The sequence below is a fragment of the Chelonia mydas genome, chromosome 2 (genome assembly GCF_015237465.2).
Source record: "Chelonia mydas isolate rCheMyd1 chromosome 2, rCheMyd1.pri.v2, whole genome shotgun sequence".
Taxonomy (NCBI): Eukaryota; Metazoa; Chordata; order Testudines; family Cheloniidae; genus Chelonia; species Chelonia mydas.
The window spans coordinates 202,021,726-202,036,445 of record NC_057850.1 but is presented as its reverse complement, the minus strand read 5'-3'; the positions used below and the strand labels follow the sequence as shown (position 1 = coordinate 202,036,445).

The following is a 14,720-nucleotide window of genomic DNA, read 5'->3' as shown; positions in this document are numbered from 1 at the left end:
GACAGCTCTGCTCCTGAGGCAGAACGGTGCTTTCTGCTGCAAAGGTAAAGCTCGTTTGTGCAGGAGACAGTTGTTGTGGGAGCAGAGCCAAGACTGTGGAACATACTCCCACAGGAACTGAGAACTGTCACAAACCTCACCACTTTCCACTCCAAGTGCAAGTTATGCTGCTGTGGCCATATCTTAACTAAAATAAACATATAAACGTACATATATTAAAAAAACTACCACAACTGAACACTCTGTATTGCCACACAATTTTTCCTCTGGGGGATGATGATGAGAGGATGAACCACATTTTAAAGATGTTAGTCATATCACATAATGTGTTTCTGAAGGACTTCAAACTACCATGAACAAAATAGAGCAGAAATGTCCCCATAGTAAGATAAGGCAAAACTATCCAAACTCTGAGATTGACTCTCCTAAATAAGACGGTGGTGTCAAGCAAGCAGGATTCTCTCCTCTCCTTCTCTCTGTCCTCCCTCATAGAAGTCTGGTCAGCATTCATTTCGCAACTGTCTTTACCTCAGTTTTCAGGACTTTCCACTTAGTGTTGCCTTGATTGGTAAAAGAGCTCTCCTTAAGTGCTGTAGCCTGACTTTTGTGGCTTCCACTTCTGTTGTCACATGTCCCAGGGTAGCTTTTTCTCCTGTATTTATATCCTTTCTTTTTAAATCAGCCAGTCCAGTCAGAGCTGTAATAAATTCTTCTGGTTTATTTAACCCACGATGCATTTTGTCAGTGCTTCTTGTTGTTTAATTCCAAAAGTATTACTTCTTCCTTTGTCATTTGGTTCTGTTGAAGTCCTTTCATGAGTCAGCTCAGAGCTTGTTTTATCCTGCTTTGCTTTTCTATATTTGGAGGGTTTCTGTCTTAGTAGATTGTCTATTTTGGCACATTTTGTTGGCTTCTCTTCAGTGTCTCTGGTCTTGTAGTACTTCGGACTCTTGTGTTGTTGCTTTGGTGAATTGTTTCTCTACACAGCTTTAGTGCTTTGCCAGGTTTGTTCTTCCTGTCAAGTCTCTTCAAATTATTTTCCCCCTCACTGTCCCTATAGATAAGTGGTTTTCAAGCTGTGGGTCGCTACCAGTTCTGGTTGCAGAATAGAAGGCACTGGGTCGTGGCGGCTCCAGTCAGCACCGCCGACCGAGCCATTAAAAGTCCCGTCGGCAGTGCTGCCCAGCTACCTGTTCCAATACTGTGCTGCGCCCCGGAAGCAGCTAGCAGCAGGTCTGTCTCCTAGGTGATGGGGGCCCATGGGGCTCCTTATGTTGCCTCTGCCCGAGCACCGGCTCCACACTATAGGTTTGACCATTTAATGGTAGATTTCTTTTAAAGCACAAAATAAATCATATTCCTGAAAAATTTGAATACGATTTTACTGAAACATATGTTGGGTCACAGTAAATCATGTGAGCTTATCTCAAGTGATCTTTGTCTTTAGGTGCCTCAGAGGCCTAATTGAGAGGAAGAATTGTCTAGTGGTTAGGGCACTAGCCTAGGACTTGGGAGACCTGGATTCAGTTCCTTGCTCTATAAAATACTTCTTATGTGATCTTAGGCAAGTCACTCAGCCTCTCTGCCTCAAATCCCCATCTGTAAAAACAGGGAAGCGCTACTGTCCTCATTTCACAGTGGTGTTGTAAGAATAAGTACATTAAAGATTGTGAAGTGCTTTGAGATCTACTAATGAAAAGTGCTATATTAGAGCTAGGTGTTCTATAGTATGAAGAGACAGATCATAAAACCCCCTTTAAACTTTTTTTAAACCCAAGGTTTTGGCTAACACAAATCAGCATGGGATGGAAAATTGCAAGAAGAAATATAATTTCTGTATCTTCAATCAGTTTGGTTTGATGGGTTGTTCCTTCTGTGTATATCTTACTAGGCAACAGAAAAGGCCAATTAGAACACTGAAGGCAAGATTTTTAAAAGTGATTAGTGATTTTTGGGTGAGTCTACTTTTTTTTGTCTGACTTGAGACTACTTAAAAATGGCCTGATTTTCAGAGGATAAGTGCTCAGCGTTTTCTGAATATGTGGCCCTTTTAAGGTGTCTCATCTTGAGCACCTGCAAATTGATCCTCAGCCTGTTGGAACCTTCTGTTCAGATAATCAGTAGTCCAGAAAACAAGAAGCTGCTTTTCCTCACCAAAGTCTAGCTTCTGCCAAGACAGATAAGGATTACTCAGTAACACTACTGCTGTTCTTTTATCAGGTGAGGATCCTTTTTTTAAACTACATGATCAAAAAAGAAAACAAGAAGAAATAGAAACCAAGCTTCAAAGTGTAGCCTTTTGAAGAGCAGTTTTTCAGCCTTCTTTCTCTAGTTAGTTTGGTACATTTTTACACTAGTGTGCACTAAATCCTGAAGATGAGTCTAACTCTGTAATCCAGAAGCAGAAATCGTTGAAAGGGTTCAAAATTGCATATCCTACTAAGTTCAACACTGTTGAATAAAGGCTCGGAAATTTTATGCAAAAATATTTGGAACTCATGGCCAAAAGAACTAAGGTAAAAGGCTTTTAAGTATCATTTGGTTTAAAGGACTTATTAAAAGACTCAAAATTGAAACTTCAAACCTCCAAGCATAAGACTGGACTGGACTGGAATTGTCAAACTTATTTTGTGCAGATTTATTATCTGTTCAGTACCTTATTGTTGCATGAAGGGAAAACATACTCTATTTTAGAACTGTTGTTTTTCTGCCCACTATTTCTCTTCTTTCTGCCTTCTTCTGCGTCTTTCTTTCATTTGTACTTCGTTCTCTGTAGCAACTCCCAGTTTCCTCACCTCTGACCTATGGATTTTGATCTCAATCCTTTCCTCATTTCATTGCTAAAAGAATAAATTAAATAGTTAATGATTACATTTTAAAGTATCATTAGATTATTGGTAGTCAGAGGAAGTTCACAGCAATGAATCATTGTTTCAGGCTGTTTGCAGAATCAGGTAGATGGCATTACATTGGTTACAGTCCGTTCACATTTGAAAGGTTATATATGTAGCCAGGAGAGAGAGAACTTTTTTTGGTGAGAGCTTAGGTTCTACACATTCTGAACATGCTATGCAGGCCATGCAAATATATTTGGTGGGCTGGATCCGGCCAACATTTGACACCCCAATCTAGACCCATACAGAAAAGGGTAACATTTTCTCAACCTCCCGTAAGTTCACATTTCCTTATTTCCTATAATACAAGAGGAGGTTCTTTCATCTTGAGAGAATCTTCTAAGGTTCATTTTATCTACCACTCTGTCTCATTGAGTGATTTAAAGTGGGGAGGCTTCTTCACTCTTAGGGAAAAACACTGATAAGTACAAGATTGGGCACCCTCAGTAATGACCAGGCGGTACTGCATAAAATTACAAGAAATGCCTGTTGTGTCCCCTCTGTTCATCCTGTCCTCAGTTGCTTTTTAGGAAGAAAAATAACACAAGGTTTTATTAACTATGTGTAGTTCATTGCCTCCTCAAGTACAGGTGCAGAATCTGGGAGTTGTTTCCCTACGTTTTATAGTACCAAAAAAGGTGGACCAATTTTGATTTTTGAAATGGCTGAATTTGTTTGTATTCAAGAAAAAATTCTGGATGGAATCTGCTAATGCAAAGATTTTGCTGCTGGGGACAGTTCATTCAGGGGATTTTGTAATATGCTGGATCTCCGGGAAACCTACCTTTTTTTTTTATATGCCTCTAGATCCCTGTTGGCATTATTGCCTGAGACTTGTCCTAGGGAGACATTCACAGTGGTTCTCAAAGCTGGTCCGCTGCTTGTTCAGGGAAAGCCCCTGGCGGGCCGGACCAGTTGGCCGAACCTGCGGACGCAGCAGGTAAACCGATTGCGGCTCCCACTGGCTGCGGTTCGCTGCTCCAGGCCAATAGGGGCTGTGGAAAGCGGCCTTCCCGCAGCCCCCATTGGCCTGGAGCGTCAAACTGAGGCCAGTGGGAGCCACGATTGGCCAAACCTGCGGACGCGGCAGGTAAACAAACCGGTCCAGCCCGCCAGGGGCTTTCCCTGAACAAGCAGCGGACCGGCTTTGAGAACCACTGCATTAGCCTGCCTGTGGGCTATAGATCTCCTTGTGCTCCAAACTAAGGGTATATATGGTGGTGTGAGCTGATGCCCCTCTAGTTCCTTCTTATTGCTGCATGGTCTGAGTCGGAATCTTTGGTGTTCTCTGCTCCCTTTTTTTACTGTCATTGCTGTAGGATATTTGATATAGTTCATTTTTAGTAGCTTCAGCAGTTTTTAGTATCTTTATAGCAAGTTCTACATAGTATAGTTAAATAATGTTTTTCCCTTTTTCTTCCCCACCAGGGGACATTTTCACCCCCAAGCCTGGGATTATGCCCAGGTTCTCGGACATCAAAAACCGTTTCTCGCCCTCGTTCTTTTTCAGTGAGTGATGAACATCAACAGTGCCTCTGCTGCCTGGGTGAGGTTCATATTTCTGTCTAGTGCAGCATCTGCCACTCTTTTCCCCCCAGAACTTGTGAGGGTCAGGAACTGAGACTCAGAAAACATCTTGTGGAGAAGGCAGTAAAGCCCCAGTCAGATCCGGTCTGGTGACACCTCTGTTTATCAGTCGCAACAAGCGGGCACTGTTTCTCGAAGCACGAGTTCAGGAATGGAGGCTACAACTGTTAAGCCTAGAGAGAAAGCTTCACATGAGATGCATTCTCATAGACATAAGGACAAGTCATCTTCATCTAAAACTTCCCTGAAGAGAGAGGCTCCCTCTCTGACCCCATCAAAGTCAAGAGAGCCAGGACGCACTGGCTCTATGGGCTTAGGCCTCAGTAAATCTTCTTGACAGAAGGAGGAGGCACACAAGGTTATCGATGCAATGGTTCTGACATTGGCTCTGATGGTGAAGGCTTCGGATAAACAGCTTCTGACGCTCCTGTCTACTTCTAAAGCTGAAGCGGTACCAATAGTGACATGGCCCTGATAGGAGCCAACCACCACGATGACCAGAGAAGCTCTGGTTCCAATGGCTCTGCCAATAGACTCTCCTCAGACTACAGGGTGTTCTGAGATCTGCGTTTCCCTGGAGGACATCTTTGCTCTTCCTTACCTTAATTCACCCTCCTATCGGGATCATCTCTATTCTTGGACATCCATACACCTGGAAAGAGACTATTACAGTAAGGCAACCATTTGTACCATTGGTTCCACCAGAGATAAGGAATCCAGCTTTCTCTTCAGATGAGTATTAGCCCCTGCAGGATCCCCTGCAGCATCAGGCAGAGGGAGCATGAGACAAGAGCCCCAGATGAGCAGGATTCCAGCCCCAGACCAGATACAACTGGCCAAAGGACAGGTGGTACCTGATGCCATGGATTCCTCCTCAACCAGCTGATTCAGCCTACTGGCAATTTTGGGGACTATGGGAGCCTACCAGAGACACCAAGGATCACTTCAGGAGTCCTATTTATCATCACCCAGTTACCCACAATTGAAACTGTCAGAATATTTGGATGGGGAAAGTGAGTCAGAGCCTACAGTTCTTGTCATCCTCACCGGATGAGGTGGTTACTCCATCCTCTCTGTTTCCCTCAGATGACTTTAAGTAATACCAGGATCTCATGCACAAGGTGACTGTAGAGCTACAGATTGAGCTGGAGAAGGTCCAGAAGCCTCAGCACAGTTTGCTGGACATTCTGCAATCTTCCAGTCCCTGCTGAGTGGCCCTCCCCATCAATGAGGCTATCGTGGCAAAGATGGTTTGACACACCCTGGCTTCTTGTGTGCCCACCCCAAAGAAAGCCAAAAAGCATTACTTTGTTCCTTCCTGGAGGGGAGGGGGAGAGGTTTTTGTTTTCTCACCCACTGTCTAACTCTTTGGTAGTGCAGGTAGCTACAGAGCAGTCCAAGCAACAGCACCCAAAGCCCACGCTCTCTGATAAGGGACACAAGTGACTCATCCTGCTAGGGAGAAAGGTCTTCTCATCCACCTCACTCCGGTTCAGGAGCTCAAATTACCAAGCCTTTTTGTCCAAATATGATGATAGCAACTGTAATAAGTTTTTGGAATTCAAGGACAAGCTCCCTCAGGATAAGGCCCACTCCCAGACCTTAGTGGATGAGGGTAGGATGGTGACCAAAGCTTCCTTCCAAGCTGTGCATTTAGAAAGATAGCTGCAGCCATTGTTATGCGAAGGGACTAATGGTTGCAATCCTCAGGTTTCCCTAGAGAGGTGCAGAATACCATCCAAGATCTGCGCTTCGATAGTATCAACCTGTTTCATGATAGTCTCTCCACTCCTTGAGTCTTTAAGGGTAATGCTTTGCTCACTGGGCATTTATACTCCCACCCTTAAGAGAAAACACCATAGACAAGGGGAATAGGGCAAGATGATCTGCTCAGCTTTTTAACCACCAACATCCTCAGGAGCCACCACACAAGAGACCGGGTTTATAGACCCAGGAACTCAGCCACTGTAACATCAACTGACACATCATATTCCAACCTCCAAATGAAGAGTTTCTTTTGATAGGTCTGTGGAGACCTGCATACCCTTACTGGTGCTGCTTCATTCCCCTCCCCTGATATTTGGAGGTTGCCTTACCTAATTTGCCAAAAACCAGAGGACCTACTGCAGACAAATGGGTATTAGAGATTATTCATAGTAGCTTTCAGATCATGTTTCTGGTACCTCCTACTCACAAATCCCCTTCCCTGTTCCATTTCAAGGACCACTCTTACAAGCAGATTCTACAACAAGAGGCAAACCCCCCTCTCCTACGGGGAGCTGTAGAAAGGGTTCCACCACAACATTAGGGAAGGGATTCTATTCCCCTTACTTCCTGACCTCCAAGAAGAATGGGGAAAGGAGAGCAATTCTCAATCTGAGGCAGCTGAATAGATTCATTTGAAAGCTAAAATTCTGCATGATATCCTTGGGCATCAATAATTTCCTTGTTAGAGGGGAACACATGGTTTGACATTCTTGACCTGAAAGATGCATATGTTCACAAAGACATCCACCCAACTCACAGGAGGTTCCTCTTCAATCAATCACATTACCAGTTTAGAGTCCTTCACTTTGGCCTAGCTATAACACCCAAGGTCTTCACAAAGGTTTTTTCAGTAGTGGCAGTTTGGATGAGAAGGGATTTACAGGCTTCCCTTACCTCAACAACTGGCTTCTGAAGGGCAGTTCCTATGAGGAAGTCCAGTGAACAGCCAGTGTTCTGCTCAGCCTTCTGCCTTCCCTGGATGTCTGCATCAATCACAAAAAGTCCACGTTGACACCCACAAGATGTATAAACTCTACAGGGCAATGATGGACTCAACCACAGCAAGAGCATATCTTCCTCTTGACTAGTTTCAGGCCACGAGTGCACTCATACATCAGGTCACTATCAGACCCAGGATGTCAGTCCAAACTCGCTTTTCCCTCCTTGGCCACATTGTCTCTTGCACACATGTGACGCCATTCACCGGACTTCATCTTTGTTGCCTACAAGCCTGCCTTCTCTCTATGGACATATCAGAAGGGCAATATAGATGGTAAGGTCACCATTCCTTCCAAAGTTTTGCACCCTTTCAGACGGTGAATTAAACCGGAAAAGGGTTGGATGTGGATTCCGTTTCTCACACTGACTCCTGAGGCAACCATTGTTACGAGTGCCTCCCGCTTGGGTTGTGGTGATCATGCCGGTGATCATATGGCGCAAGGCATCTGGACTGTATGGGAGTCCAGAATGCATATCAATTTACTAGAACTGTGAGCAATCAGCAGGGGGGAACAAGCTATTATCGTCTGTGCATAGAGGCAAGCGTCCTCTGGAACTGGTGCATCAGCCATCACATAGCCCTACCAGCAGCATATTTACACGGATGCAAAACTCCCTAGCAGATTGTCTAAACAGACATTTTTCTGCAAATCACAAATGGGAGGTTTAAAATTCGGTTCTCAACGTTTTCTCTTGATGGGGAACACCAGACTGGGACTTTTTTTTGCCTTATGGGGGAACAAGAAACTTCCTCAGTACTGCTCCAGAGCAGCACTGTGTAGGGGCTCAATTGGAGATGATCTGCTGGTGTCATGGACGGATTGCCTGGAGTATGCCTTCCTTCCCGTCCCATTGATACCACAGGTTCTATGGAAGATCCACCAAGACAGAGCTCAAGTCATCCTGATTGCGCCCAACTGGCAGAGACAGTTCTGGTTTATGGATCTGCCAGATTCCCTGTTCATCCACCCATGAATATCCTCTCAGAAAATGGGGTATTTGTCCCATCGAAAATGTTGAGTTTTCTATGAAAACTCGAAAACAAGAACACTTTGGCCAAAACCCAAAATATTTCTATTCTGAAGTGCTTCTGCTGTGCATAATGCTCCCATTCTCTTCTATAGGCTGGGTTCCCTTGGCAAACTACATCTCCCATGGTGCATATGGGTCTCTACTCTTGGTGAGCAGAGGCATACATAATGGCAGCTGCATGGCTACTGTGCATCCTGAAAGCTGTAGTCCAGCTGGGGAGAGGTTTGGTTTTTGGATGTTCAGTTTTTTGACAAAATCAATTTTCTATAGAAAGTAGACATTTTCCACAAAAACAATTTTAGTCAAAAACTCAATTTTCTGTTGAAACTGTTTTGATAGAAAACTTACAACTAGTCTTAATTTTAATATATTTGTTAATTATTTACAGCCCCACCCCCCTTTACATTAAAAGAAAGCTACAGTTGCAATGTCAAGCACTCAGCAGTTAAGAAATGCGAGAATTAAGATTGCATTATAGTACACTCTGGAAAAATAGTATGTGATCTTGTAGTTAGTGTCGTTAAGATGGCTATAGACCCTTCTGCCCCATCCCCCTTCTCTCCAGACTGTCAGTACTCCTCTGGTCCTCTTTATTCGCCCTCACACAGCTCATTTCCTTATCCCACCTCCACTGCTTCCCCTTCCTTCCTACCAGCTCCTCCCTGTTCACACCTCTACATTCAGGTCACATTGCTTCCTCCTTCTCCTTCATGCTGCATTGGCGGTAGCAATGGAAGCATTGAGAACACAGGGGACATTCTTCTTGCTCTCAATTCCAGTGCCTGGCAGCACAGCATTGTTCAGCTGTTGAGAGAAGCAATTGCAGGTAAAGTCTGGCCCAGCCCCTCATCCCTGGAATGGCACATGACTAGTCTGGTCGGTCCACAGGAGATGTATAGGGATGAAGAATGCTCTGTGCGGGCAGAATCTTCAGAGAGTGATGCTGCTGCCAGTCTCTAACAAATCTCTACTGAGCAAACTGCAGTTTTCAGAGACTTGGCTGAATTTGGGTACAGGCTTAATTTGAGAGAGAGAGAGAAACTTCCTCAGAAGTTGATTTGCTTGAGAGAATGTGAGGTGCCAAATAGCTCAGTGTTCTAACTGATTGTTCCTGTAGCCTGTTAACTTATACACTGAAGGAGTAAATACATTGTTCTAAATCGATGGATTTGAAGATTCAAAAAAAGCTCTTTGCAGGTGGTAAATTTATCTTCCTGAATATGATTTTCCAAAACATAAATTCTCCAGGACCAGCTTTGAGTACAAGCAATACAAAAGACTGCTTGGGCTAGCAGGAGCTATGGGAATATAGGAATGCACTGAGCTTTAGTCAGAGACGCATTCTCCTACACAGGGGATAAGGCACACAAATCCCCATCTTCTGAAGCATTGGAACCACAGAGAAGGGGGGCAGTTTACTGCCAGTTCCCTTTCCAATAGCAACTCTGAGAAGAAGGCCTTTAATACAAGTGAGACAAGTGAGGGCTTGAAACCTCAGCAATTTGTAGCCTGAGTTCATAGTTAGAATTTCACAAATCTCAAGGCCAGTGCTCACATTCTCAGAAATGCATACTTTAGATTAATTTCAGGTTAGTGCATGTCAGAATGCTGAGTTATAGTTTATACTGAAGTGTAAAAATGAGTGTTTCAGTTTCAGTTAGACAATATGTGTGTAATTTTTAAAAAAAAAACAAATTTTGTATTTTTCTGGGTTGAGAAGCTTTTTGAGATCGTTTTAGTGTTGCTGTTTTAGTTTAATGTACTCTCTGCTGGTATAATATCAGGCAAAATGTTCTTTAAATCTTCTCCAATATCTTGTATTTTGCTTGGCCAAGGAAAATTGTTAACCATTAATTAAATTTTGTATGTCCTTAGCAAAGTTACAAAGCAGTTTTGGCTTTACTAATGAAGTAATGAGACTTTTTGATATCAGTAGCAATTGTTGATATTCAATCTTTTAAGCTTTAAAGGTTTACGATGTATTTCAGGTATTTGTGAAGTGTCATTTTGATTATAATCCATACAATGACAACCTGATCCCATGCAAAGAAGCAGGTTTGAAATTTTCTAAAGGAGAAATTCTTCAGATTGTAAACCGGGAAGACTCAAATTGGTGGCAGGTTGGTAAAATGCTGAGACCTTTATTACTTTGATTATTTATAATAGTAATAGATTTGTATTAATCTAATCCGGTTGATAGGAGTTTAGGAAGAAGTATTGATCCTGCTTTTCGCTCTCCAGCGTAACCTCAAAGTCTTAAAACAACCTTACATCATTGTCTTTCACTTCAGTATTATCTATACCACTCTGTCCTTTTTATACTACTACTTATTTGGTCTGAAACTGCTACATTCCAAAATTCAGATAATTTCCAGCAAAGTATTACATCTTAGGTTGTCAATTAATTATGGTGAGTCTCCCTCTGACAGTGATTGTGGAAGAGCAGGTTCTTCTTTGAGTGGTTGCAGACATGTGTTGCACTCAGGTGCGTGCACACCCAGCGCACCAAAGCTGTATAATTTTGCCTAGCAGTACCCACAGAATCGGCACCAGCTTTCCTCCGCTCATAACTCTTCCCATGGCTATAAAAGGGCAGCACCACCCCAACCCCGCTCCGTTCCTTCACACTGCTTGCAGCTAGAGTTGGAGCACTTAGTGTGATCTTTCCTCTCTCTTGTCTTTACAGCTTTTTGTGTCATCTTTGTGTATAGTTACTGTTAGTACCCTTAGGTAGTTAATAGCCAGGTAGCTTCTCTTGGTAGGATGCCTTCACTGGGGTTAAAACATTGCCCTTTTTGTGGGGCAGCTATTTCCCATAACCATCCCCACCCCAGATGTTTATTGTGTCTTCAGGAAAGGCATGTTAAAGAAAGGTGCTCTATTTGTAAGTCCTTTAAAAAGAGGACACAGGAAACTAGAGAAGTAAGATTAAAACAGCACCTTCTCGAGCAGACAGCATTGCCTGCCTCAACGTTGGGGACCAGTGTGGAGAGTCAGGCCCCTGAAAGGGCACTGGAGCCGGTATGTATTGGTGCTTCTGGACTGAGCTCAGATTACTTGTCCAGAAGGAAGAAGGACTGCTCCCCTTCATCGGGTCCACAAACAAAAACAATCAACAAAACAGATCAGGATCATTCCAGGGGATGTGGAGATTCATCTTCTCAGACTAAGGGAAGTACTGATTGGCACTGGGAGTCTCTTGGTATGAGGGATAGAGTGGGACCATCAATTCACAATACAGATTCACAAACTTGATCTAAATGTGAGACCACCACTGATCTCTGGTCTCACATTTAGATCAAGTTTGTGAATCTGTACCAGCAACTCTGGTGTACTGCCTCGGGGACACCTATTGATTCCGGTACCTTCAGTACAGATGATGGTATCATTGGTTTCCACCCTGTGTATCCGGAAGCAGCAGATCTGCTGTGCTTGTCTGTTCCTGATTCACTGCTTATTCAAGACCCTCATCTGACTGCAATTGCATCGTCTGTGGTGTCCTCTGCTACCCTGGGATTGTTGGTGAATTTATCGTTTCTGACACCGTCGTCCTCACTGCAGTTTACCCATGATGCATGGGTGTTGTCGACTTCTTATTTGGTACCGAGGGTGTCTTTGGCACAGATAGAATCCATGGTATCAATGCTGACTACAACATAGTCTGGATCTGCTGGCTTGACACCAGCTTTATTTTTGGTACTGATGCCTTTTTTGGGGCCCAGAATGAGTTCAGGGCTGGTACCTATATTCAAGGACTTGTTGACTGCTCCTTTGGTACTCGTGGCATTGTTGGGTTGGGCTATGAATGGCGCTGGAATCTTGGTAGTCCTGACAGGAGTGGCTGTTTGGGGGGATCTTCACAGCTGAGCTCAGAGAGATCTCCCTTCCCTTCCCTATCCCACTCTTGAAGGTTGTCAAGACACAGCAGGAGTCATAGTTGGTACCAGGATTGATATCGTTCCCACAGCAGAGACAAGGTACCTTGACCTAGTTCTTACTGGCCTCAGATGCTGTATCCTTATGCCCAGCAGCCTCCCGGAAATCCCTGGGAAGTCTCTTGCTCAGCAAAATCCCAGTCATCAGCTCGCTTAGGAGGCGATCACCTGTACTTCCAGTAGTCTCCCCGCCAGAACCATCAGACCTGCAGGCACAGCAGAAGGCGCACTCCCTGTGTATTAGGACATTCTGAACCTTTGGGATGGATGGATGTCATTCCTCAAGGGATTGCACTGGCCCCAACTACATTGTCGTCCTTGTCACCAGATGATGCAGTGGTACTCAAGTCCTCATGTCCAGTACCAGAGGATTTCAGATCATATTGGGATCTGCTCAGACACATGGCATCAGCCTTATGTATTCAGGCCAAGCTTGTGCTGGAAAACACCCATAAAATGGTAGATATCTTCCAACAATTGGCTCCTGGGAGAGTTGCCCTCCCTATAAATGAAGCAACACTAGAGTCTGTTAAATCATTATGCAGTACCCTGGCTTTGTTAACACCCACAGCAAAGTGCATGGACAAGAGATACTATGTGGGAATGGAGGGCTTCAAATCCTTTTTCACACATCCAGTTCCAAATTTCCTGGTTGTGACAGCAGAACATGAGAGAGTGAGAGAAGGAAGGTATAAATCTATGCCTAAAGAAAAGTAGTCCAAAATGCTATGTTATTGGGGAGAAAAATCTACTCGACTTCCTCCTTGTAGATGTGTTTTGCAAATCATCAAGCTCTATTATAAAAATACGATTTTGTGAACTGTGACGCTATGTCTGTATTTGTGAACGAGTTACCAGTATCCTCTAAGGAGGAGTTCAAGGCTTTTTTTATGGTTGGTAGTTTAGTGTCCAAGGCATCCGTACAGTCAACCCTGGATATAGCAGATGCTTCGTCCAGGTTCATGGCCTCATGAGTACAAAACTCTGGCATAGCGCCTGAGATCCAGCAAAGCATAGAGGACTTGTTTGATGGTCATGTCCTGTTCTCAGAGAAAACTGATGAGACATTATACTGTTTGAAAGACTCCTGAGTGCCCTACACTCATTGGGGATTTATACCCAGGCTGCAAAGAGACTGCATTTTGGGAAGCAGCAGCAATATCGTCCTTGATGATATTTCTGTCAGTGTTCATTCCTACCCTGCAAGGCGGCAAGATTTTCCCTAGAAAGGGGAATAAATCATGGAGGGAAGAAACCTTCTGGGTCTACTTTTTAGTCAAGTGGCTTATCCTCTTTCTCCTTCCGCTAGACAGTCTGTTTGACTGGTGTTTTGAGAGCAGCACCTCAGTTGTCAATGTAGTTTCTATGCCCCAGTTATTTGGGGAAAGGCTGTCTTGCTTCTACAGTGTTCGGGAGACAATAACTATGGTCAGATGGGTCATAAGCACTGGGGGGATCAGGTTGCGCCATTCAGTTCCTATCCATTCCCCACTCCCATCCTCCTACCCCGTCCCTTTTCAGGAACCCATCTCACGAGTAACTGCTCTTAGAGCAGGTACAAACCTTGTGTACTTTGGGCGCTATAGAGGAGGTTCTTCGTCATCTTTGCAGAAAGGTGTTTTATTCGTGATACTTCCTGATCCTCACATCTAAGGAAGGAATGAGACCTAGCCTTGATCTCATCAACCTCATCAGAGATTCTGCATGGTTATCCTGGTTACTGTTCTTCCTGCTCTGAATTACAACCGGTTTGCTGCTCTCAATCTCCAGGATGCTTATTTTCATGTAGCAATCTTCCCAGGCCACAGGAAGTACCTCAGATTCCTCATCACCAGCTATCACTACCAGTACACGGTTCTCCCCTTCAGGCTGCCATCAGCCCCATATGTCTTTATTAAATACATGACGGTGATGGCTGCCTTTCTCAGGAGCAGGGGAATTTATCTCTTTCCATACCTGAATGATTGGCTACTGAGAGGTGCATCCAGGGAGCAGGTTCTCTATCATGTCAGGTTCACGCTAGACTTTTTTTTATCAGTTTGGTCTGATCTGAAACAGGAGCAAATCAGTTTTGAAGCCAACTCAAAAAATTTTCATTGGTGCTCCGATAGACTATGAATTTGAGGGCCTTTCTTCTGTCTGAACTGTTCCAGGCAATTCATCACTTTTGTTGGGATCTTCAGTTGCACCCTTTGACCACAATCTGAGTATGCATGAGGTTACTGGGCCCTATGGTGGCATGCATGTATGTAATGAAACATGCAATGGTGCATCTTCACCCTCTTCAGTTGTGGCTGGTGTTAGACTTTTGCCTGTGTAGCCAGCTGCTGGACACCCTTGTCCAGGTGCCCTAAAAATTCTGCACTCTTTATAGTGGTGGGTGGAATTCAACATTGTGTGTCAGGGTGTCCCCTTTGCCCACCTTCCACCAACTAAGACAATAGTTCTGATGCCTCCCCATTTGGTTTGGGAACACATCTGGGAGAGTTAAAAATTCAGGGTTTGT

At 44.0% G+C, this 14,720-nt stretch overlaps 1 protein-coding gene across 12 annotated transcripts in view; it reads left to right on the top strand.

The window, feature by feature from the left end:
* Positions 1–14,720, top strand: part of PALS2 (protein associated with LIN7 2, MAGUK family member) — a 136,341-nt gene that overhangs the window by 90,682 nt on the left and 30,939 nt on the right. For 11 of the 12 annotated variants that reach the window (XM_037890526.2, XM_043541046.1, XM_037890530.2 and 8 more), the window contains one exon: positions 10,268–10,399. The exons of the other annotated variant lie outside the window; for it this stretch is intronic. In XM_037890526.2, the coding sequence (XP_037746454.1) occupies positions 10,268–10,399 (132 nt within the window). The remainder of the gene's footprint in view (positions 1–10,267; positions 10,400–14,720) is intronic. 12 annotated transcript variants of the gene reach the window in all.